The sequence below is a fragment of the Oncorhynchus tshawytscha genome, linkage group LG33 (genome assembly GCF_018296145.1).
Source record: "Oncorhynchus tshawytscha isolate Ot180627B linkage group LG33, Otsh_v2.0, whole genome shotgun sequence".
Lineage (NCBI taxonomy): Eukaryota > Metazoa > Chordata > Actinopteri > Salmoniformes > Salmonidae > Oncorhynchus > Oncorhynchus tshawytscha.
Window position 1 is genome coordinate 10,128,983 of NC_056461.1, and position 27,500 is coordinate 10,156,482.

The window sequence follows — 27,500 nt, forward strand, 5'->3', positions numbered from 1 at the left end:
GCAATCCCTCAACGTTCTGGCCCATATCTCTGCATGGCGTTGACTGTGCAACATAAGAATGCTAACGTGGAAAAGTCGATATCCACTTTTAGAAACACAGTGTCTCTACAGTTATTGTTATTTGTAGTTATAAATATTATTTTGAGTTAAGTCTATGAGGGAGGAGGGTGTGCAATTTGTTTTTACAGTGGAAGGGAAGGGTCAGGCGAAAAAAAATGTACGTTGGGGAGGGTGGTGCATTTTTTTTAATGAAACCTTGATCGCTTATGAGTCTTTTTGTGGAGCAAAACCTTTTATGGAAGTTACTACACAGCACATAGAACCCTTTGCACACTCAATGTCATCGAGATATAATATGTAGATATTCCTTGTAGACCTATTTGGCGGGGAAACGGTGAAGGCAGCTGTATAGATTATTTCCTGTTTCTGTTTACAAGTCTTTTATTAAAGAATTTGAAACAATGCCGTGTCTGTTTTCTGCTCTTCATTAAATCATGCATAGCTGTTAGTATCTATAGTATCTACAGCATTCCACATTTGGATCACTTATGAAAATAGAATATTCCATGCAAAAACAAATATCTGGTAAAAGGGCGGACATTTGGATGTTTCAATTGAAAAAAGACTCGGTCACATGACTAACGAAATTTGAACAGCCAGATCTGAATAAATGGGTTGGATGGATGGCTTTGATTGTCCAGAAAACTAATTGCGAGTCCTTCATGTGTTAATAATCCAAATATTCTGCTTAAAAAGATCTTGCTCAGCATTCATTATTCTTAGAGGAGGTCAGAACAAGCAACAGGGAGGTCACCAGAGTTTCATAACCAGGGGCTCAGCCCTGAAGACCAGGGGCTGACAGGGAACCGCAAATCGGCATTGCCTTTTCTAAAACAATTTCCTGCAATTCTACATCGTTTTGCATGACTGGAGACATTACAATAACATTTTTTAATAACACAAAAATCACAAAATGACAAGATACACTGACATTGACATACTGAGATCAATAAAACGAACGACCCAGGTCTTAAATGCAACCAATAGCATCGGCCAATGAAAAGAGTGGATACACAGATTGTAGGCCTACAATATGGGGAGGACATGAGAGTCCACCAACTTTCCAGTGGCACTCACTTATCCAAGGTCCTGGCTACATCCCTAACCAAATGTATCGTCTCTGTGCTTCCCAAAGATATCCTGGCGCACAAAGGCTACACCTACAGACGGGAACGACAGAGTGCAAATAAGTTATTCCGGAAGTGCAGGGGTCACATACTGTAACGCTCACTGACGGGGTTATCTCCAAATGATGCAGGATACACGGTTCTTTCAGGGTCCAGAACATCCACTGGAGAAGCTTCGGACATACTTTCAGGCAACATGGGTTGGGGAGAAGGTTGAACGTATTCGAAGAAAGCCAATATGCATGTCTTGATTAACATAGTAAAGGCTTTATTACTCGTATTCTTATTATCGATGAGAGCATGCCCAAGGCCAATAACATGGTTTCTTTTTTTCATTTCAGAATTATGGAACTGCTATGACGCTGGTCCTGCAAGACATGGCGAATCTTGTCGCTACCCACCCCACCATTTGGACGTTAAATCGAGCCATTGCAACGACAGCAGCAAAGAGGCTAAATGAGAACGCTGGCATTCCACCGCCATGGCAAAGACCTCGCTGGCGCAAGCAACAGAAGGATCTGAAGTCACTGGTTCAGAATTACACCACGACTGAACGGCTGGAGTCTTACCTGAAGAGCGTTAGCTACACTTTCAAGTTGCCGTTTCATGTTGCATCTGAGAAAAATGAGCGCCTAGCCTACTTCGACACTTATTCATGACACATTCATTTCAATCCTTTTCAATGACCCCAAAATCCTTTTGAGACAAGAAAACTAAGCACATTCTTGGAAGATTTTTTTATGAACTTGTTTTTATGGCCCTGCATTCATGTAGCCTGTTCTTATTTTTCGTGTTTTTTAGGCCTACTTATTGTTGCACCAGGATTTTTGTATTTTCCTAAGCTTTTCCATAGATAAATACATGTTTTATAGTGAATGGTTGGTGTTAATGGGTAGCGTAAAAAAATATAAAAAATGAAAATACATTCTTTAAAATGAAAATACATTGTAGAAACTAGACGGGCTATTGGCTGTTTTTAGCATTCAGGCTTTATATAACCATATGAACAAATGTATATAAAACATTCTGCGGATATGAACGACTTTTCATAGGCCTAGGCTACAATATCCTGCCCATATAAAGGAATACATATACAATATTTGTAGCCATACATGATTTAATGAAAAGCAGTAAACATTCACATTTAACAACAGACTCAAACACAATCACACAATAGTCTACAGCTGGCTTCGAAATGTTGTAGAGGAGGAAGGAGTTCGCTTTTGCTGCAATGTTCACGTTAAAATATTACATTGTGCAGGTGCTTCGAGTTGGATCAGACCCCCTCCAGTAAAATTTGAACTGTCCCTAAATGCTTCAGTCACTCTCTTTATCTCCTTCCCTCTCATACACAATGCCACTCTCTCCCTCACACATACACACTTTCCCCCTGCGTGTGTGCAGAGGGAATGCCGTTGTGTTCCAGTGCAACCAGGGCTCAGAGGGGGCGGGATCTAGACCTCAGAGAGCAGAATTCCTTCCTGAGAATGGTCCAATCAGAGCCAGAGCTGTGGTTGACCAGAAAAAAAAGTGCATGGCTGAAGGCCAGGACTCTCTCCCCACCAAACTACAGCTAGAAAGAAGACTCTTACTACACATATACATACAGGCTATTCCACTGCTATAACTTTATGCCCTATTATAAAGAACCTACACTGTAGTTGACTTGGCTGTTCCATACATGGATAACGTGAACTTTTCTTTCTTTCTCCTCCCAATCTGATCAATCCTCTCAGGTTTCTGCTGCTGTTCTAGCCCAGGAGGAAGAGAGACATTCATCCACAGAATCAACATAATACCTCCTCCTCCACCCCCACACTCCTCCCAAGCCCCACCAACAGGGCTACTATCTCATCCCCCTCTAAGCACCTCACAATTCCTCAATTAAACCCCACCACAAAGCCTACCAGATCATCCCCTCACCACTACCCCCTATAACTGTACCGCGGGACTACAAACTACCCATACAGAAGACATACCAGTACATCCCCTCGCCACTACCCCCTATAACTGTACCACGGGACTACAAACTACCCATACAGAAGACATACCAGTACATCCACTCGCCACCACCCCCTATAACTGTACCACGGGACTACAAACGACCCATACAGAAGACATACCAGTACATCCCCTCGCCACTACCCCCTATAACCGTACCACGGGACTACAAATTACCCATACAGAAGACATACCAGTACATCCCCTCGCCACTACCCCCTATAACTGTACCACGGGACTACAAACTACCCATACAGAAGACATACCAGTACATCCACTCGCCACTACCCCCTATAACTGTACCACGGGACTACAAACTACCCATACAGAAGACATACCAGTACATCCACTCGCCAGACCTTAACCTTTCCCTAAACGTTTCAAACAGGACAGGTTAGAGCGTTCGGCCAACCCCCACACCGACTGAGAACAGACCTTCTGTTTGAGGACCAACTAGGTTAACCTAGCCACATAATAGTACACTCAGGCACAAACGACCTGAGAGCATAGCAGGAATGCGTTGCCACAGCACTCAAGGGAGTGATTGAAAAAGCGTCTTCTACTTTCCCCAATGCACAAGTGGTTATACCCACACTGCTACCACGAAAGACTTCCACCCTACCATACAGCAGGTAAACACAAGTATTCCCCCCCGGACCTACACCAAACCTAAGAAAGAAATTGAGAAACCTATCCAACCAAAAACATAGAGACCCAGAAAACCTGAGTCTATTCCTTCACTATGGTGAATCACTCGAACAATACAGAAATACACTAAAGAAAAAGAAGAAACATCATGTCAGAAATGATCTCAATGTAAATGAAGAATCCATAGACTCTAACCACTTCTGGGAAAATTGGAAAAAACTAAACAAACAATAAAATGAAGCATTATCGCTCCAAAATGGAGATGTATGTATAAATCAGCTCTATAACAAAGAACAAACAGTAAAAACATATATATGATCAAATACAAATCTTAGAATCAACTATTAAAGACTACCAGAACCCACTGGATTCTCCAATTACCTTGAATTAACAAGAGGACAAAATAAAACCCCTCCAACCCAAAAAGGCCTGTGGTGTTGATGGTATCCTCAATGAAATGATCAAATATGCAGACAACAAATTCCAATTGGCTACACTAAAACTCTTTAACATCATCCTTAGCTCTGGCATCTTCCCCAATATTTGAAACCAAGGACTGATCACCCCAATCGACAAAAGTGGTCACACATTTGATCCCAATAACTACCGTGGGATATGCATCAACAGCAACCTTGGGAAAATCCTCTGCATTATCATTAACAGCAGACTCGTACATTTCCGCAGTGAAAACAATGTACTGAGAAAATGTGAAATGGACTTTTTACCAAATTATCGTACGACAGACCACATATTCACCCTGAGCACCCTAATTGACAAACAAACAAACCAAAATAATGCTTTGTTGATTTCAAAAAGCCTTAGACTCAATTTGGCTTGAGGGTCTGCTATACAAATTGATGGAAAGTGGTGTTGGGGGGAAAAAACATACGACATTATAAAATCCATGTACACAAACAAAAAGTGTGCAGTTAAAATAGGTAAAAAACACACATTTCTTCCCACAGGGCCGTGGGGTGAGACAGGGATGCAGCTTAAGCCCCACCCTCTTCAACATATATATCAACCAATTGACGAGGGCACTAGAAAAGACTGCAGCACCTGGCCTCACCCTACTAGAATCTGAAGTCAAATGTCTGCTGATGATCTGGTGCTTCTGTCACCAACCAAGGAGGGTCTACAGCAGCACCTAGATATTCTACACAGATTCTGTCAGACCTGGGCCCGACAGTAAATCTCAGTAAGACCAAAATAATGGTGTTCCAAAAAAGGTCCAGTTGCCAGGACCAAATATACAAATTACATCTAGACACCGTTGCCCTAGAGCACACAAAAAACTATACATATCTTGGCCTAAACATCAGCGCCACAGGTAACTTCCACAAAGCTGTGAATGATCTGAGAGACAAGGCAAGAAGGGAATTCTATGCCATCAAAAGGAACATCAAATATGACATACCAATTAGGATCTGGCTAAAAATGTTTGAATCAATTATAGAACCAATTGCCCTTCATGGTTGTGAGGTCTGTGGTCCTCTCACCAACAAAGAACTCATAAAATGTGACAAACACCAAATTGAGACTGCATGCATAATTCTGCAAAAATATCCTCTGTGTACAACGTAAAACACCAAATAATTCATGCAGAGCAGAATTAGGCCGATACCTGATAATTATCAAAATTCAGAAAAGATTTGTTAAATTCTACAACCACCTAAAAGGAAGCCAATCCCAAACCTTCCATAACAAAGCCATCACCTACAGAGAGGTGAACCTGGAGAAGAGTCCCCTAAGCATGCTGGTCCTGGGGCTCTGTTATCAAACAGACCCCACAGAGCCCCAGGACAGCAACACAATTAGACCCAACCAATTCATGAGAAAACAAAAAGAGAATTACTTTACACATTGGCAAGAATGAACAAAAAAACAGAGAAAACTCAAATGTTATTTCTCCCTAAACAGAGAGTACACAGTGGCAGAATACCTGACCACCGTGACTGACATAAACTTAAGGAAAGCTTTGAATATGGACAGACTCAGTGAGCATAGCCTTGCTATTCAGAAAGGTTGCCGCAGGCAGACCTGGCTCCCAAGAGAAGACAGGCTATGTGAACACTGCCCACAAAATGAGGTGGAAACTGAGATGCACTTCCTAACCTCCTGCCAAAGGTATGACCATATTAGAGACACATATTTCCCTCAGAGTACACAAATCCACAAAGAATTAAAAAACAAACCCAAATTTGATGAACTCCTATATCTACTGGGTGAAATACAACAGTGTGCCATCACAGCAGCAAGATGTGACCTGTTGCCACAAGAAAAGGGCAGCCAGTGAAGAACAAACACCATTGTAAATATAACCCATATTTAGGTTTATTAATTTTCCCTTTTGTACTTTAACCATTTGTACATCGCTACAACACTGTATACATACATAATATGACATCTGTAATGTCATTATTCTTTTGGAACGTCTGTGAGTGTAATGTTTACTGTTTGTTTACTACAACTGACATTTTTATTGTTTATCTACTTCACTTGCTTTGGCAATGTTAACATATGTTTCCCATGCCAGTAAAGTCCCTTGAATTGAATTGAGAGGTGTCCGAGAGAATGACCTAGACAGAGGGAGTGAGGGAGACTGAGAGAGAAGGAGGGGACCGGGAGAACCTTCCAGAAGACAGAGGGCACTGGAATATGGGCTGTTACACTGTAACAGTTTTCTTCTGGTGAAAGAGAGGCGGACCAAAATGCAGCGTGGTTAGTTTTGTACATCTTTAATAAAGATTCAAGTTCAACAATCTACAATACAAGAACCGTGAACAAACCAAACCAGTCCTATCTGGTGCCACAAACACAAAGACAGGAACAATCACCCACAAGAGACCTAAAGAATATGGCTGCCTAAATATGGTTCCCAATCAGAGACAACGATAAACACCTGCCTCTGATTGAGAACCACTCTAGGCAACCATAGACTTACCTAGAGTACTACTCTAACCACAATCCCATAACTACACACAACCCCAGACAAAACTAACCACATAAATCCCCATGTCACACCCTGGCCTAACCAAAATAATAACGAAAACACAGAAATACTAAGGCCAGGGCGTGACATACACAGGAACACAAAGAGAAAGAATCAGTGAATCCTCTCATCCTGTAGGTAACTCCCTCTGACACCTTTCACTGTATCTCCACTATTTTTCCTTCTCCTCTGTCACTAACCTCTCTCTCTCTCTCTCTCTCTCTCTCTCTCTCTCTCTCTCTCCAGCTCCCCTCTCTCTATCCCATTGTTTGTTTTCGACGTCAAAGGTATGTCAAAACAATGTGTCTAACTGTTTGTGTACGTGTGTGTGTGTGTGTGTGTGCATTGATATGCATGTGTCTCAGCAGACTGAAAGGTGTACAGTCTCCGTCAGGCTAGAGGTCATTCATTAATCCTTTACGCCTCTGAGGCTTCTACATGTGTCCTCACCCTCCCCTGAGACCACAGAGAAACCTGAGAGGAGGAAGTGAACGAGCGAAAAGAGGAGGAATAAGAGAGAGAGAGGGATGGGAAGAGAGAGGGAGAAAGATGGGGAGCGAGATAAAGCCGAGTTGTTAACGACAGAAAGTGAGAAAGAAACAAAGGCAGTGGAAAGAGACAAAGGCGAGGAGAGCGAAGCGGAGAGAGGAAAAGAGGATAAGAGCGACTGCTAAATCACTCAAATGTAAGTGGATAGATAGAAAGAGGGATTGAAACGAGTGCAGCGGGCCGGGAGGAAGAGATGAAGAGCGACAGCGTGGAGGCGGAGACGCCCACTCTGCTCCGAAATGTTCTCCTGCAGCCCAAATGACACACGCACACACACACACGCACGCACAGACACAGACACAGACACAGACACAGACACACACATGCACGCACAGACACAAAACACACACACACACACACACGCACATACAAACACACACACACACACACACACGCACAGACACAAACACACACACACACATACACACAAACACACACGCACACACGCACACACACGCACACATGGCACAGGAGAGACAGCCCACTTTCCACCCACAATGCAACAGCAGGCAACCCATAGGAACATCCCTACTTCACATGGAACAAGACAGAAATGGTAGAGCAACTTAAAACTTCACTCACTGTGTGTGTGTGAGAGTGAATCTGCGTGTGGAACTGTGGATCACTTGGAGCTCTACACGCAAGGTTCAACCATTTCATGTTTTAAATAGATGAATGACAATGAATGAATGAATGAATAAATATATGTTTCACCCATTTTCAGGCTGAGTTGTATTTGCAGGACAGACCACAGTTATCTCTGATTGTCATCCGGTGCTCATTGCGTCTCATTAGCGTCAGTGCTAGTCACACGTACACACTCCACCAGGGCACTGCTTTTTCATCTGTCAGACCCATTTAAATGAGTGTAGGAACAACAGACTCAGTATCTCTGTCAGTGACATTATCTCAGTCACTCAATTGGATGAGTCATCCTCTGATCTCCATACTCACAACATGAGTCAGAGGTTTGGATCTTTGGATGCCAAATAGGCATTGAAAAGACTGAGGTATTTGTGGCAATGAGAATGTTTGTGCTGAATCCCTAATTGTGCATTACTAAATGAAGTGATGTTGCTTTCCTTTCGGCTCAGACTTGAGTGAAGATGGCTATAGTTTTTAAAAAGAGATTGGATTAAAACTGAGGTTTTCCAAACCGTGCCAAAACCCTCTGCCTCTTCAGTCTCAACGGGCATGACGCCCCTGTATGGAAGCGATAACAAACACACTCAACCAACATTTGAAATTTAAGTTCAGGATATTTTTACATGCTACAATCGCCACTGCCTGACACACACACCAAAAAGGTACTGGCTCACAGACACATCCGCTCACTGTCACAGGGCACCTTGGCCAAAAGTGATCTGTTTCAGTAAATAATAACTTTTCTGGAGAGTTTACGGTGGGTCATGGGACATACAATGTGATTTGCACCGAGGTGAATCCAGGGTGAAAGCTATGATTCCTTATGGATGTCACCTGTTAAATTCACTTCCGTCAGTGTAGATGAAGGGGAGGAGATGGGTTGAAGAAGAGGTTTTATGCCTTGAGCCATAGATTGTGGACACGTGTGCTATTCCAAGGGTGAATGGGCAAGACAAAATGCACAAGTGCCTTTGAATGGAGTATGATAGTAGGTGCCAGGTGTGTCAAGAACTGCGACGCTGCTGGGTTTTTCACTCTCAACAGTTTCCCGTGTGTATCAACAATGGTCCACCACCCAAAGGACATCCAGCCAATGGCAGGCCAGTGGTTAAAAACAGGTTATTGATGAAAGAGGACAGAGGCTGACAGGAATTGTACTGAGCAATAGATGGACTAAAGTTAGTCAACTGACAGTCCAGTACAACATTGCCCATAAAAGAATGAGCAACTCGTCGTACCTTGACAAGAATGGGGTATGGCAGCTGACAACCTTACAGAGTTCCACTTCTTTTAGCAAAAAAACAAGAAACTGTGCTTGCAGTGGGCTAAGGAACGAAAACACTGGACACCGGAGAATTGGAAAAACATTGCCTGGTCTGATGAATCCCGGGTCCTGCTGTTTCACACAGATTTGAGGACTAGGGTATGGAGGAAAACACGAGTACATGCATCCATCATGCCGCGTCCACATTGCAGGCTGGTGGTGTGATGGTGAGGGGTGTGTTTTCATTGGGTCCCTTGATAAAAGTGGAGCAACGTTTGAATGCCACGGGATGTCTGAACATCATTGCCAACCAGGTGCATCTCTTCATGGCAGCAGTGTATCTATCTGTGAGTGAATATTTTTCAGCAGGATAATGCCTCATTCCACAAGCCTAGGATTGTCCAGGACTCGTTCCACAAACATGACAGTGAATTCAGCTATTGAAGTGGCCTGCCCAGTCACCAGATCTCAATGCAATTGAGCATCTGTGGGATGAGATAGAGCTATTCGGAGTAGAGATCTACTACCAGCCAACTCGACACAACTGTGGGAACCATTGGGGTCATGTGCCAGCATACCTGTGGACCGCTTTCAACGCCTTGAGTCTATGCCCTGACGAACTGAGGCTGTTCTGAAAGCAAAAGGGGTTGCAACTATATATTAGGAAGGTATTCCAAATGTTTTGTACACTGTGTATACTTTTAGCAGTAAAAGAATCCTTACAACTTCCAAGAGCTAAACTAATTTAGACAGTTGCCGAAGGATCCTTGTCGATCAGAGCTACAGGGGCACCATTGACAGACAGATTAGGACATACTGATAATATTGAATGCACGTTTATAGTGTTCATATGTAAAGGAGAATACAAGTTACAGATGAGGAAGAAACAAATATTGTGATACTTTTTAAATATTTAACTTCACCTTTATTTAACCAGGGAGGCCAGTTGAGAACAAGTTCTCATTTACAACTGCGGCCTGGCCAAGATAAAGCAAAGCAGTGCGACAAAAACAACAATAAAGAGTTACACGTGAGATAAACAAACGTACAGTCAATAACACAATAGACAAATCTGTATACAGTGTGTGCAAATGAAGTAAAAAGGTAAGGAAATAAATAGGCCATAGTGGCGAAGTAATTACAATTTAGCAATTAACACTGGAGTGATAGATGTGCAGATAAGGATATGCAAGTAGAAATACTGGTGTGCAAAAGAGCAGAAAAACAAAAACAAAAATGGGATGAGGTAGGCGGTTGGTTGGATGTCTATTTACAGATCGGTAAGCTGCTCTGACAGCTGATGCTTAAAGATTGTGAGGGAGATATGTTTACAACTTCAGTGATTTTTGCAATTTGTTCCAATCATTGGCAGCAGAGAACTGGAAGGAAAGGCGGCCAAAGGGGGTGCTGGCTTTGGGGATGACCAGTGAAATATACCTGCTGGAGCACGTGCTACGGGGGGGTGTTGCTGTGGTGACCAGTGAGCTGATATAAGGTGGGGCATTACCTAGCAAAGACTTATAGATGACCTGGAGCCAGTGGGTTTGGCGACAAATATGTAGCGAGGACCAGCCAACGAGAGCATACAGGTTGCTGTAGTGGGCAGTATATTGGGCTTTGGTGACAAAACTGATGGCACTGTGATAGATTGCATCCAATTTGCTGAATAAAGTGTTGGAGGCTATTTTGTAAATTACATCACTGATGTCAAGGATCGGTAGGATGGTCAGTTTTACAGCATGAGTGAAGGAGGCTTTGTTGCGAAATAGGAAGCCGATTCTAGATTTCATTTTGGATTGGAGACGCTTAATCTGAGTCTGGAAGGAGAGTTTACGGTCTAGCTAGATACCTAGGTATTTATAGTTGTTCACATATTCTAAGTCAGAACCGTCCAGAGTAGTGATGCTAGTCGGGCGAGCGGGTGTGGGCAGCGATCGGTTGAAGAGCATGCATTTTGTTTTACTTGCATTTAAAAGCAGTTGGAGTCCACATAAGGAGTGTTGTATGGCATTGAAGCTTGTTTGGAGGTTTGTTAACACAGTGTCCAAAGAAGGGCCAGATGTGTACAGAATGGTGTTGTCTGCGTTGAGCTGGATCAGGGAATCACCCACAGCAAGACCGACATCATTGATATATACAGAGAAAATAGTCGGCCCGAGAATTGAACCCTGTGACACCCTCATAGAGACTGCTAGAGGTCCGGACAACAGGCCCCCGATTTGACACACTGAACTCTATCTGACTAGTTAGTGAACCAGGCGAGGCAATTATTAGAGAAACCAAGGCTGTTGAGTCTGCCGATAAGAATACAGTGATTGACAGATTCGAAAGCCTTGGCCAGGTTGATGAAGATGGCTGCACACTACTGTATTTTATCGATGGCGGTTATGATATCGTTTAGGACCTTGAGCGTGGCTGAGGTGCACCCGTGACCAGTTCGGAAACCAGATTGCATAGCGGAGAAGGTACGGTGGGATTCGAAATGGTCAGTGATCTGTTTGTTCACTTGGCTTTTGAAGAGTTTAGAAAGCCAGGGCAGGATGGATATAGGTCTGTAACAGTTTGGATCTAGAGTGTCACCCCCTTTGAAGAGTGGGATGAACGAGGCCGCTTTCCAATCTTTAGGAATCTCAGACGATATGAAAGAGAGGTTGAACAGACTAGTAATAGGGGTTGCAACGGCGGTGAATATTTTTACGAAGAGAGGGTCCAGATTGTCTAGCCCAGCTGATTTGTAGATAATAATATGTCATCATAGTAATATAATGTTTGACCTTCTCCAAAACAAACTTTTATAAAACACATTTGGTAAGTTGTATAGATTGATTAAGGTGGCTATATTTCTTTGGGCCCAGTCATTGTGGGAAGATAAGATGACACCCCTAAAACACAGTGTAGTTAGTTCAGTCCTCAGGGATAAATCCCACAAACAATAAAAGCAGGATAAACAAAACAGATCAAATTCAGCCTGTCTTATCTTTTCAACTTTGATTTGAATGACCCAGGAAATGGCTGTGATCATTCTCACTTGTTTCCTCTCATTCTCTGTCTCTCTTTTCGGCTTGTGTCTCTTTCTTACCTTTTTCTCTCTCTATGTATTTCTCACTCTCTCACTATCTCTTCTCTCTCTCTCTCTCTCTCTCTCTCTCTCTCTCTCACTCCTTCTCGCTCTCTCGCATTCTCTGGCAAACATGTTAGCTAATTTACATAAGATTTACACACTGCTATGAAAAGCACATTCCCTCCATACATTTTTTCTAACTGTGTAACGGGCTCAGGGCTATGCTTGGCTCTACTACATACCCTGCCGTCACTCCATGTTATATACAACACATGGCGACTAACACGAAACAACACCCACACGACACACTGTGAACACACACACACCATATAAACATATGCAAACTGGAGAGAATCAGTACATTTGCTATAACAGCATTATCTGTTTGTTTTTTTACTTGTTCCTTTCTCTCTCCCAGTCTCTACCCCTCCCTCCCTCCCAGGTAGGATAATGACACGTCTCTCTCAGCAGGGATCCTGACAGATGGGGCCAAAATGGAGTCATGCTGAATACTAAACACAGATCAGATTCAGGTGCTTACAATGCTTACAGCACCAATACAGACCAACACAACAGCCAGGCTTAATTGCACTAACTGATTAACTGATCCTAGATTAGCCGTGAAGAGGTCAGCAACAGACTATCATACTAATGACACTGATGACACCTTTATTATGGATCTGATCCTAGATCAGCTAAACACAACAATAAGCAATCTGGCCCCATCATTACAGAACTGAACCAGGACCAGCCTTTAAAGCACCAATACTAGGGATGTGCATCTTTCCCTTTCAAGACGATTCAATACGTCTCTAGATACATGGGCTCCGATACAATACAGGAACGATAAGTTTAGTTTGAAACAATTCGGTGCGATTTGGTTTGATTCGAGGAACGAATCAATGCGATTCAGTTTGATGTGATACGATCAGATGAACTAACATTTGCTGCATTAACACATTCAATTTCCATTCTAATAATTCAAATATGCTGCTGATGGAGCTCATGAGCGGGTCCTTTGAGCTGGGTCTGTCTGAGCTGACTTCCCTGTATGTGTGTGTGTGTTATTGTGTGTGTAGATGATGGACATGTATATACTGAGTGTACAAAACATTAGGAACACCTACTCTTTCTGTGACATAGACTGACCAGGTGTAGTATTCAGACCCCTTGACTTGTTCCAAATTGTGTTATGTTACAGCCTTATTCTAAAATGATTACATATACTTTTTCCCCCTTATCAGTCTACACACAATTGACAGTGCATGTCAGAGCAAAAACGAAGCCACGAGGTTCTAAGGAATTGTCGGTAGAGCTCCAAGACAGGACTGTGTCGAGGCAAAGATCTGGGGAAGGATATCAAAGTGTCACGTTCTTACCTTTAGTTCCTTTGTTTTGTCTTTATTTAGTATGGTCAGGGCGTGAGTTGGGGTGGGCAGTCTATGTGTGTTTTTTTATGTTGGGGTTTTGAGTTCAGCCTAGTATGGTTCTCAATCCGAGGCAGGTGTCGTTAGCCTGGGTTTCACTTTTGAGTTGTGGGTGTTTGTTTCCATGTGAGTGTTTGGGCCACACGGTACTGTTTCGGGTTTGTAATTTCACGTCATCGTTTATTGTTTTGATTCAGTGTTCAGTGCTTTCTTTAATTAAAATCATCATGAACACTTACCACGCTGCACTTTGGTCCGATCCTTACTCCTCCTCAGACGAAGAGGAGGAAATTTGTTACAGAAACACCCACCACAAAAGGACCAAGCAGCGTGGTAACGGGCAGCAACAGCAGCAGCATCGATGTCAGGACTCCTGGACATGGCAGCCCGCTTGGAGTTTGCCAAAAGGCACCTAAAAACTCTCAGACCATGACAAACAACATTCTCTGGTCTGATGAAACCAAGATTGAACACTTTGGCCTGAATGCAAATGTCACCTCTAGAGGAAACCTGGTTCCATCCCTACAGTGAAGCATGTTCGTGGCAGCATCATGCTGTGGGGATGTTTTTCCGCGGCAGGGACTGGGAGACTAGTCAGGATTGAGGGAAAGATGAACGGAAAAAAGTACAGGGAGATCCTTGGTGATCCTTGATCCTGTTCCAGAGCACTCAGAACCTCAGACTGGGCTGAAGATTCAACTTTCAACAGGACAACAACCCTAAGCACACAGCCAATACAACGCAGGAGTGGCTTCTGGACAAGTCTCTGAATGTCCTTGAGTGGCCCAGCCGGTGCCCGGATTTGAACCTGATTGAACATCTCTGGAGAGACATGAAAATAGCTGTGCAGCGACGCTCCCCATCCAACCTGGCAGTGCTTCAGAGGATCTGCAGAGATGAATGGGAGATACTCTCCAAATACAGGTGTGCCTAGCTTGTAAAGTCATACCCACAAAGACTCGAGGCTGCAATCGCTGCTAAAGGTACTTCAACAAAGTAAAGGGTCTAAATACTTGTGTAAATGTGATAAAATGTGTTTTTACTCTTAATAAATTTGCTAAAATGTCGACGTAGGCGGATGTGGTGGATTGAGACGCAGCCCATGCAAAAAAACGGATATAGCTAGCTTTAACTGAAGGACTTTGGTGGGGATTTTTTTTATTACGTCAATAGACTCTTAAGGTTTATTAAAGAAGCATTTTCAAGCCTAGAGACAATTGAGATAGGGATTGTGCATGTGTGCCACTCAGAGTGTGAATGGGCTATGGTAATAGTGGCCAGGGGCGCCGGTTTGAATGTGTCAAGAATTGCAGTTCCAGCAGTGGTGGAAAAAAGAACCCAATTGTCACGCTTAAGTAGAAGCAAAGACACCTTAATAGAAAATGACTCAAGTAAAAGTGAAGGTCACCCGGTATAATACTACTTGAGTAAAAGTCTAAAAGTATTGTTTTTTTAATGTACTTAAGTATCAAAGTACATGTAATTGCTAAAATACACTTACGGTAAGTATTACAAGTGAAAGTATGAATCATTCAAAAGTCCTTATATTAAGCAAACCAGACGGCACAATTTTCAAGTTTAATTTATTTACGGATATCCAAGGGCACATACCAACACTCAGATATCATTTGTGTTTAGTGAGTCCTGCAGATCAGAGGCAGTAGTGGTGACCAGGGAGGTTCTCTTGATACGTGTGTGAATTGGACCATTTTCTGTCCTGTTAAGCATTCAACATGTAATGAGGAAAAGCATTGCCTGGTCTGATGAATCCCGGTTCCTGCTGTTTTACGCTGATGGGAGAACTAAAGTATGGAGAAAACCACATGAGGACATGCATCCATCATGCCGCGTCCACATTACAGGCTGGTGGTGTGATGGTGAGGGGTGTGTTTTCATTGGGTCCCTTGATAAAAGTGGAGCAACATTTGAATGCCACGGGATGTCTGAACATCATTGCCAACCAGGTGCATCTCTTCATGGCAGCAGTGTATCTATCTGTGAGTGAATATTTTTCAGCAGGATAATGCCCCATTCCACAAGCCTAGGATTGTCCAGGACTCGTTCCACAAACATGACAGTGAATTCAGCTATTGAAGTGGCCTGCCCAGTCACCAGATCTCAATGCAATTGAGCATCTGTGGGATGAGATAGAGCTATTCGGAGTAGAGATCTACTACCAGCCAACTTGACACAACTGTGGGAAGCATTGGAGTCAACATGGGCCAGCGTCACAGTGGAACACTTTCAACACCTTGTAGAGTCCATGCCACGACCCATTGAAGCTGTTCTGAGGGCAAAAGGGGGTGCAACTCAATATTAGGAAGTTTTCCTAATATTAGGACGTTTTTCCTAATATTGTGTACACCCAGTGCATGTCTATGGTGTATGTAGGCACCTGAGCGGACCCATAAGGGAAACTGGGCATCTACCCGCTATCAGATAAGAGGGGTAATGTTTTTTTTTTTGTCCATACATGTTTGATCTGAAATCACCATCATCCACTTAATTAATGTGTCATTTTTGCAGATTCCAAATGTTTGAGCTTGTAACGTTTCAATGTTGATCTTAACAAATTCGTTTCTTGCCCCCCTGTCTCAACATCAAAAATGATTTTGATCGTTTGGAAGGTTTATTTTACTCCTGCCTCAGCCGTGCAGTTGAAAAAGCAATCGTTGTCCTCCTTATGAAACTATCAACCTTACCCTGTGTTTAAAAAAATGACCACATGCACAGGTTTATTTTAAGCAAAACTACCAAAACTATTGGTGACAGTGCCAGAACAATCTAAATCAAACGCGAGTAAAAGTATTCACTTGAGTCAAAGTAAAGACCTTTAATAGAAAATGACTCAAGTAGAAGTGAAAGTCACCCGGTAAAATATTCCTTGAGTAAAAGTCTAAAAGTATTGGTTTTTAATAAACTTAAGTATCAAAAGTAAATGAAATTGCTAAAATATACTTGAGTATAAAAAGTAAAAGTATGAACATTTTTAAAGTCCTTCTATAAAGCAAACCAGACTGCACAATTGTATTTTTTTTATTTGTATTATTTACGGATATCCAAGGGCACATATCAACACTCAGACATAATTTACAAAAGAAACATTTGTGTTTAGTGAGTTCTCCAGATCAGGGGCCGTATGGATGACCAGAGATGTTCTCTTAAAAAGTGTGTGAATTGGAACATTTTCTGTGCATTCAAAATCTAACGAGCACTTTGAGTCTCATGGAAATTTTATGGAGTAAAAAGTGCATTATTTTCTTTAGGAATGTGGTGAAGTGAAAGTAAATGTTGTCAAAAATATAAATAGCAAAGTAAGGTACATATACCCAACAAAAGTATTTTTCTTAAGTACTTTCTTTCTTAAGTACACTGGCTACAGATACATGTATTGCCTGGGTTGATCTACATGCTAAATTACTTGTTGATCAATGACTGTCAACACAGTTACATGCTTAGTTCGACACTGAAGGAGAGGATACATCAGTTGTCACAAAAGATGAGAGATATTTTTGAATGGTAAAAAGATAGTAATATGAGGAAAAGAAATGTGTGGACCGGCGATTCGTAACATTTGAATCAATTTCCTGACTAATGCATGCTACATTTTGATTGGTTTGGGGTCCCACAGACCGATGCACGCATCATGCATCTTAAACATATGCATCTTAAACATTTGAACCGGGGCACCAATGCGTATTGGTGAATCATTGCATCCCTAATACACCAACAGCCTTAAAGGGATACTTCATGATTTTAGCAATGAGGCCCTTTATCTACTTCCCCAGAGTCAGATAAACTTGTGGATACCATTTTTATGTCTTTACATGCAGTTTGAATGACGTTGCTAACTAGCACTAGCGCAATTTACTTCCGGCGCCGACAGAGATGGCCGCCTCGCTTCGCGTTCCTAGGAAACTATGCAGTGTTTTGTTTTTTTACGTGTTATTTCTTACATTAGTACCCCAGGTCATCTTAGGTTTCATTACATACAGTCGAGAAGAACTACTGAATATAAGATCAGCGTCAACTCACCATCAGTACGACCAAGAATATGTTTTTCGCGACGCGGATCCTGTGTTCTGCCTTTCAAACAGGACAACGGAATGGTTCCCATGCAGCGACCCAAAAAGACGACTCCGAAAAAGAGGGAAACGAGGCGGTCTTCTGGTCAGACTCTGGAGACGGCACATCGTGCACCACTCCCTAGCATTCTTCTCGCCAATGTCCAGTCTCTTGACAACAAGGTTGATGAAATCCGAGCAAGGGTAGCATTCCAGAGGGACATCAGAGACTGTAATGTTCTTTGCTTCACGGAAACATGGCTCATTGGAGAGACGCTATCGGAGGCGGTGCAGCCAGCGGGTTCCTCCATGCATCGCGCCGACAGAAACAAGCATCTTTCTGGTAAGAAGAGGGGCGGGGCGTATGCCTTATGTCTAACGAGACATGGTGTGATGAAAGAAACATACCGGAACTCAAATCCTTCTTTTCACCTGATTTAGAATTCCTCACAATCAAATGTAGACCGCATTATCTACCAAGAGAATTCTCTTCGATTATAATCACAGCCGTATATATCCCCCCCCAAGCAGACACATCGATGGCTCTGAACTAACTTTATTTGACTCTTTGCAAACTGGAATCCATTTATCCGGAGGCTGCATTCATTGTAGCTGGGGATTTTAACAAGGCTAATCTGAAAACAAGACTCCCTAAATTTTATCAGCATATCGATTGCGCAACCAGGGGTGGAAAAACCTTGGATCATTGTTACTCTAACTTCCGCGACGCATATAAGGCCCTGCCCCGCCCTCCTTTCAGAAAAGCTGACCTCGACTCCATTTTGTTGATCCCTGCCTACAGACAGAAACTAAAACAAGAGGCTCCCACGCTGAGGTCTGTCCAACGCTGGTCCGACCAAGCTGACTCCACACTCCAAGACTGCTTCCATCACGTGGACTGGGAGATGTTTCGTATTGCGTCAGATAACAATATTGACGAATACGCTGATTCGGTGTGCGAGTTCATTAGAACGTGCATTGAAGATGTCGTTCCCATAGCAACGATTAAAACATTCCCTAACCAGAAACCGTGGATTGATGGCAGCATTCGCGTGAAACTGAAAGCGCGAACCACTGCTTTTAATCAGGGCAAGGTGACTGGTAACATGACCGAATACAAACAGTGCAGCTATTCCCTCCGCAAGGCTATCAAACAAGCTAAGCGTCAGTACAGAGACAAAGTAGAATCTCAATTCAACGGCTCAGACACAAGAGGCATGTGGCAGGGTCTACAGTCAATCACGGACTACAAGAAGAAATCCAGCCCAGTCACGGACCAAGATGTCTTGCTCCCAGGCAGACTAAATAACTTTTTGCCCGCTTTGAGGACAATACAGTGCCACTGACACGGCCTGCAACGAAAACATGCGGACTCTCCTTCACTGCAGCCGAGGTGAGTAAGACATTTAAACGTGTTAACCCTCGCAAGGCTGCAGGCCCAGACTGCATCCCCAGCCGCGCCCTCAGAGCATGCGCTGACCAGCTGGCCGGTGTGTTTACGGACATATTCAATCAATCCCTATACCAGTCTGCTGTTCCCACATGCTTCAAGAGGGCCACCATTGTTCCTGTTCCCAAGAAAGCTAAGGTAACTGAGCTAAACGACTACCGCCCCGTAGCACTCACTTCCGTCATCAGGAAGTGCTTTGAGAGACTAGTCAAGGACCATATCACCTCCACCCTACCTGACACCCTAGACCCACTCCAATTTGCTTACCGCCCAAATAGGTCCACAGACGATGCAATCTCAACCACACTGCACACTGCCCTAACCCATCTGGACAAGAGGAATACCTATGTGAGAATGCTGTTCATCGACTACAGCTCGGCATTCAACACCATAGTACCCTCCAAGCTCGTCATCAAGCTCGAGACCCTGGGTCTCGACCCCGCCCTGTGCAACTGGGTACTGGACTTCCTGACGGGCCGCCCCCAGGTGGTGAGGGTAGGCAACAACATCTCCACCCCGCTGATCCTCAACACTGGGGCCCCACAAGGGTGCGTTCTGAGCCCTCTCCTGTACTCCCTGTTCACCCACGACTGCGTGGCCACGCACGCCTCCAACTCAATCATCAAGTTTGCGGACGACACAACAGTGGTAGGCTTGATTACCAACAACGACGAGACGGCCTACAGGGAGGAGGTGAGGGCCCTCGGAGTGTGGTGTCAGGAAAATAACCTCACACTCAACGTCAACAAAACTAAGGAGATGATTGTGGACTTCAGGAAACAGCAGAGGGAACACCCCCTATCCACATCGATGGAACAGTAGTGGAGAGGGTAGCAAGTTTTAAGTTCCTCGGCATACACATCACAGACAAACTGAATTGGTCCACTCACACAGACAGCATCGTGAAGAAGGCGCAGCAGCGCCTCTTCAACCTCAGGAGGCTGAAGAAATTCGGCTTGTCACCAAAAGCACTCACAAACTTCTACAGATGCACAATCGAGAGCATCCTGGCGGGCTGTATCACCGCCTGGTACGGCAACTGCTCCGCCCACAACCGTAAGGCTCTCCAGAGGGTAGTGAGGTCTGCACAACGCATCACCGGGGGCAAACTACCTGCCCTCCAGGACACCTACACCACCCGATGTTACAGGAAAGCCATAAAGATCATCAAGGACATCAACCACCCGAGCCACTGCCTGTTCACCCCGCTATCATCCAGAAGGCGAGGTCAGTACAGGTGCATCAAAGCTGGGACCGAGAGACTGAAAAACAGCTTATATCTCAAGGCCATCAGACTGTTAAACAGCCACCACTAACATTGAGTGGCTGCTGCCAACACACTGACACTGACACTGACACTGACTCAACTCCAGCCACTTTAATAATGGGAATTGATGGGAAATGATGTAAATATATCACTAGCCACTTTAAACAATACTACCTTATATAATGTTACTTACCCTACATTATTCATCTCATATGCATACGTTGATACTGTACTCTATATCATCGACTGCATCCTTATGTAATACATGTATCACTAGCCACTTTAACTATGCCACTTTGTTTACATACTCATCTCATATGTATATACTGTACTCGATACCATCTACTGTATCTTGCCTATGCTGCTCTGTACCATCACTCATTCATATATCCTTATGTACATATTCTTTATCCCCTTACACTGTGTATAAGACAGTAGTGTTGGAATTGTTAGTTAGATTACTTGTTGGTTATTACTGCATTGTCGGAACTAGAAGCACAAGCATTTCGCTACACTCGCATTAACATCTGCTAACCATGTGTATGTGACAAATGAAATTTGATTTGATTTGATTTGAATTGCTAATTAGCATTAGCACAATGTTAGCATTGGCTTGCAAAACTACCTCAAACTTCCTTCATACTGGACACAGAGACATTAAAGAGAGACATTGCCAAAATCCTGAAGTATCCCTTTAACACAGTGAAAGAAAACCTGTAATTTTTACAGTCAATTACTGGCAGCACAGTAGCCAGTAGGTTACTGTACATTTATAATAAATGACCGGCGGCACAGAAGCCAGTAAATTACTGTAGATGTATAGGACCTTTGCTGTAACAAAAATGTTCAGCATATTAATGGAACACCTGACTACAGCAATATGCTGTATTTCTGGAACGTATAGTGCACTACTGGAAGCATAGTGGTTAATAAACTGTTAGTACCAACAGTATTTCTGTATTTCTGTTACATGTATTTGATATAATTATTTCAATACGTTCAATACCTATTTTGAAATGTGTATTTCACAGGCCTGGATTACAATTCACGTAGCCTATTTTGTATTTTCTAATACAGATATATGCTGGCAAGTAGCCCGATTAACTACGACATTCTCTTTAACAGTAACACTCTTTTTACTTGCTGTGACTGTGGTATATTCTTCTTTGGATAAGAGCGTCTGCTATATGACCAAAATGTAAATGTACCATTTAACACTTGAAAAGCACACTGCTGGGTATCATTCTAATGACCTCCGACCCCCAAAACAAAGTCAAATTTGATCAAAATACAAATAGCTTGAGGGCGGAGGTCATTAGAATAATACCCAGCAGTGTGCTTTGCAAATGTACATTTTTAACATTTGATATTTTGGTCATTTAGCAGACTCTCTTGTCCAGAGTGACAGTCAGTGCGTTCGTCTGAGGCTGATAAAAACAAACACACGTCACAGTCATAGCAAGTCAAATATTTCTGTAACCGTTTACTGGGAATGTTGTTGAAGTTAGGAACACATCGGTCTTCAACACATCTTGTATTTTTTAACAAGATACCTTTTGAATATAAGTATTTGCCTATCTCTGGCTAGTGCAAATGATGTTACTTTAATATTCACAGCAATTTACCACAAGCTTCCTGGTTGGTAGTGGAAAATGCAGAGCAATGACACGATACAATACAGTAAAAACTAGCCTACTACACAGTAAGAAAATATGGGCTACTGTAATCATGTTGGTACTGTAATTACATTAGATTAGTGCAAGCAGGTTGGCTGCTAGGTATGTGTATCTTACAGCATATTTATGAATATGTGGTGTTTTATATCACTTGCACTTCAAGGGGCCTAAACAAAAGCTTCCAAACTGGACGTGATTACAGGGTAAAAATACATTTAATTGCTAGGGAACTACTACCACATATCACTTAAATTGGTACAGCACTCTCACTAACGGGTGCAACAAGTATAGCCTCTTATAAGGCACGCCTCAAATTTGATAAATGAGCCACAACAACACCAAATGTTTTTGACGCTACAAAATTCCACTATGGTATTCTTTGTGGTAGTACTGAATTACAGTACATTTCTGGCAGCACAGTAGCCAGTAAGTTACTGGAAATTTACTGAACAAATATTTTTTTTTAAATGCAGTATGGTACTGCATTCTGTGCAGAACAGCATTCTCACTAATGACTGCAACATATAGCCTCTTGCAAAGCATGTCTTTAAATATGTTCATGAGCCAGAGATTATTTCCCACAATGCACCATAGTTCACGGTATACTGCTATAAATTTAGTACTTTACTGTAAAATGGTATTGTAACATTTTACAACAGTGTAGCGAATGCCATTGACACCCCATAATGCATGGCTCTTTATAGTACTGTACTGTAATATAGAGTTACAGTAGCTAACTGTAAACGTTTTGCTGTAAATTTACAGCTATTTGTTACAGTATAGTACTACACTCTCTCATTCGCTCCCTCTCACTCTCTCTCTCTCTCTCGCTCTCTGCAGAGTCTGTATCCATGATGGCCTCAGGATGATGGCCTCAAGTCCGCAGGATCTAACAGCAAAGCTAGAAGTACTGAGATCTCATTGGCTGAAGTGACTTCAGACTGTTGGCTGTTTACCTCTTAAAACCTGTACACTTCCATAAATAAGATCTAGCTGTGCTGTGCTGCTGTGTGCAGATTTTAATATACTTATATTCCCTGCTCACTCCCCTGGGCCACAATCAGATCTGCATAAATGGAATAGTGCCCAGATGGACATTAGGTTTTGGAGGTGTTGGAACCATCGCAAATGTCACCCTATTGTCTATATAGTGCACTACTTTTGAGCAGGGCCCAGAGGGGAATAGGGTGCCATTTGGGACGCAGTATAGTGTATGAATGTGCATTTTTGGCGGGTGTAAATAATGACATCTGTCGGACTGACTCAGACAAAGACAGGAGGCTGCTTCTTCTTTCTCCGCAGCACACGCAGCCAGACTAAAGGAGAGGATGCTTCTGGTGCGGGTCTTGGATGGAGGCCCATTGGCGGATGCTCATGAGCTGTTAGCGTCCGTGCTGATTAGCTGCTGCATAAACACAAACACGAATGTGTGTTGTACACGTGCAGAAACACACACACACACACACACACACACACACACACACACACACACACACACACACACACACACACACACACCAATGTACATACATGGATACACAAACACCACACACATGTGCGCACAGAAGCATTCACGCATGCACACATGCGCACAAACACACACACCAGAAAGCCACACACCAGAAAGCCCATATCCTGTCATCAGACAGGATAGAGGACACACCAGAAAACCTTCTTACATAGTGCTTGGATGTCAGGCCATTGAAGCAGACTAAGTATATAAAGCACACGGTAACACCTTGGCTAATGTATAACCTCAGTGAACTGACTGAGAGCCTGTAAAATGGACAGGAATGGACCAGGAAGAAGATTACGGTCCACTCACCTCAACTACCACACCGTCCCTTTCTAAAAGCCTTCACTTATGTACGTGGCGGTGTGGTAGCAGAGCAGTGTGTGTCTCAGACCACATACACACATTCTGAATACAACTAGCACACTACAGCGAGCAAGATAAAAACAAATATATGTATTTCATTCAAAAGAGGGAAACGGAAGAGACAAGACAATACACTCCCTCTATTAAACCTTCAAGACCGTCCCACTTGCAAATGGCTGCTGTGTCCATTTCTAACTGCAGTGAAAACAAGCTTCTAGCTGGTCAACGTCCAGTAATTCAGTCCCCTGGTTCAGTTGAAAGAAAGGGAAAGATGGAGTTAGAGAGAGAGGGAAAGAGAGAGGGAACGAGAGAAATGGAGAGAGAGTCTGTTTTTCCCCAGTGTTTCACTGACTAGTAAGTGTGAATCGGCAATAGTGTGGTGTAGTCCTCCTCCCTGACTCCCTTACAAAATGTGACCCCCCCAGGGGTGTGAGTGTCCCCCTGCGCCTCGCTCTGCACCCCTCCCTGTGCTCCCTTCTCCAGCAGAGGAATTCAGCTCTCCTCAACTGGGACAAAAGAACACTATTTACATGCCAATGAAGGAAGGCCACAGATTGACGTTTTTTTCACTCTCCCTTTCCACCTCTCCCTTTTTGTCTTTCAACCTCTCTCTCTCGTCAACCTCTCTCTCCTCTCAACCTCTCAACCTCTCTCTCCTCTCAACCTCTCTCTCCTCTCAACCTCTCTCTCCTCTCAACCTCTCTCTCCTCTCAACCTCTCTCTCCTCTCAACCTCTCAACCTCTCTCTCTCGTCAACCTCTCTCTCCTCTCAACCTCTCAACCTCTCTCTCCTCTCAACCTCTCTCTCCTCTCAACCTCTCAACCTCTCTCTCCTCTTAACGTCTCCATACCCAGCTCTCTCCCTATCTCCTTCTGTACAAAGTCATGCAGGTGTGCTAGTCGAAATGTTTCAGAGACTATAGTTCACATGATGTAGGGAATGAGCATACCCAGTTCGACTGACTTTATGCATCTATTAAAGTACAGACAATAGTTAAGTGACAAAGGCCAGACAGAGTCCACGCCACCCCACTCCATGCCTTGTTTACTCCCTTACGTACCCCTACCCCTCTGCCCTGGTTTCCCTACCCCACCCTACAATCTTAGAAAAGAGTGTTCCCGAAAGTGTTCGTTGCGGCAGGTCCTACCAAGAACTGTTTTGATCAGAAGAACCATATATAATATTTCCCAGCATCCTCTATTGGAAGGAGACTTTCTGAAGAGTTCTGCGCAAATTGAATGCGCAGAGATTCTTCCTAGAACCCTCTAAGAACGGTTCCGCCTGGAATTGAACCAGGATGTATGTAGTGACACCTCCAGTGCTGAGATGCAGTGGCTTAGACTGCTGCGCCAATCGGGATCCCCCTTCCTGGCAAAGGAGAAGTACGTACTAACAGGAATGTAAACACATTTGTGCACAGAATTTGAGAGAAAGCTTTTTGTGCGTATGGAAAAATATAACATGGGACCAGTGTAAATAAAACCGTCTACAAAAAGTTCTACCCAGTTCCAAAAAGGGTTCCTCTATGGGGACAAACCGAAGAACCTTTTATGGTTCCACTTTGAACCTTTTTTTGTAAGAATGTACTCCTCCTGATGCCCCTGTACCCCCTTTCTCTCTCTCCCCTTTCTTTCCTGTTCTCTCTCTGTCTCTCTCTCTCTCTCAGCATCTATGTCAGCTTTCTCTGTCCTCTGTCTCTTTCTCTCTCCCCTTTCTCTCTAACTCTCTCTGCTAGTGAAGTTCTAAAGCGTTTGTACTCGTACACGAACATATCGTGTCCCATCTGACCCTGGCATTGGCAGTGTAAAAAAAAGCAAATGTTCAACCAGTAAATTACCGCCAGGCTCCCAAACCAGTGGGAGCCCATTTATACTTAAAACAAATGCCAAATTATAGATCACAATCAATGGGGTGTGATGAAGAAATTAGAACATGTCACAAAGGTTAGTCTCCGATCCACACTCGCCTCTGTCCCTTCCAACACTCTAGAAACCGTGGATGTTGTGAGGTACGAAGCAATCACAAAAGGTAAATACATCGAAGAACATGAGCGTGTTTTGGATGGGTTGTCAAGTGTTGCTGATGCTGCTTTAGTTATTCTACGGATGGCAACCTCAGGCCACCTGCTTCAAACCATGGGTCTGGAGTTTGTACTAGGTAAAACTCCAGGTCATAATCATAGGTGAAAGTCGGCTGCCTAGTGTAGATCTCCCTCAACTCAACAAGTGCACATTTCCTGAAGTCCAAAAGCCCCCCCAAAAAGGTTGATATTAAGAAGTGCTCATTAACAGACACATTTCCCCAAGGGACAATAAAATATTCATTCATTTAATCTATTCCTTCATAGGGTTGATGAATAGCAGTTTCCAACAGCCAGGATGAATCAGCTGCTACTATAAGTGAGAGCTGGCCTCGCCACATAGAGTAAGTTTAGGCTGCCAGCTAGGCTGAACAAAACCAAAAGAGAGGCTTGTTATTTTGGCTTGTTGGCCCACGAGCGAGAGAAGGGCTGGACAGTGCTGGCTGCAGTGGTATTGGGAGACTGTGTAAACCAGTAAGCAGACTGAGTTGATTCATTCTCATAACCACATTCCTCCAGGGGAGAGGAGCGCAGCACAGTCTCTTCCAACGGGCTGAGAAGACGACACACACACACACACACGCACGCACGCACGCGCACACACGCACGCGCACACGCATGCACGCGAACACGCACACGCACACACATACTGTAGGTCATGAATATATAGACACTTATGGGTACAGAAAGCACCTTCCTGGCAAAGCACATCTTCACCAAAAGTGTCCAAAACATCGGCAGACCCTCCACTGCATTAAACCACGGTAGTTACAACGCACGCACGCTGTACAAACGGTCTGAAAAGAAAGAAACAAAATCTCTTGCCCTGCTAATGAAGCATATTTTATTTAATTATTATTATTTTTTTTACAGTTTAACTGTCCCGGCATTGGTGTAGCAGGTTAAAAATAACAGAGAGAAAGAATGAGGGAGTGAAAGGAAAAGCGAGGGAGTGAGAGAGAGCGAGGGAGAGAGAGAGTGAGAGAGAGAACACATTAACTGAGTTCGCACAGTTTAGATCCCCCTGGATTTATTTGTGTACATAACTCAGTCTTTCTCTTTCTCTCTCTCCCTCTCTCTGTTTGTCTCGCTCTCCATCTCGCTCTCCATCTCGCTCTCACGTGTACACCCACACACGCCAACTCCCACACAGTTATCGGGATTCACATACCTGTCAAATTAACGTAGTGCTTTTGAACTGAAACAGTACACCTACAGAGATCTCACGTCTGCCGCACTAAATTATTCTGTTCACCGGGCGCTGCTCAAAGGGAACAGACAGGAGAAGAGAGAAGCCTCAGCCAAGACC

At 43.4% G+C, this 27,500-nt stretch overlaps 1 protein-coding gene across 1 annotated transcript in view; it reads right to left on the reverse strand.

Annotated features, from left to right (window-relative positions):
* Positions 1-17,229: 17,229 nt before the first annotated feature.
* The window catches only part of LOC121841698 (ras/Rap GTPase-activating protein SynGAP-like), a 127,482-nt gene continuing 117,211 nt past the window's right edge, over positions 17,230-27,500 (reverse strand). The window contains exon 6 of the mRNA XM_042311715.1: positions 17,230-17,240. Coding sequence (XP_042167649.1) covers positions 17,230-17,240 — 11 coding nt within the window. The remainder of the gene's footprint in view (positions 17,241-27,500) is intronic.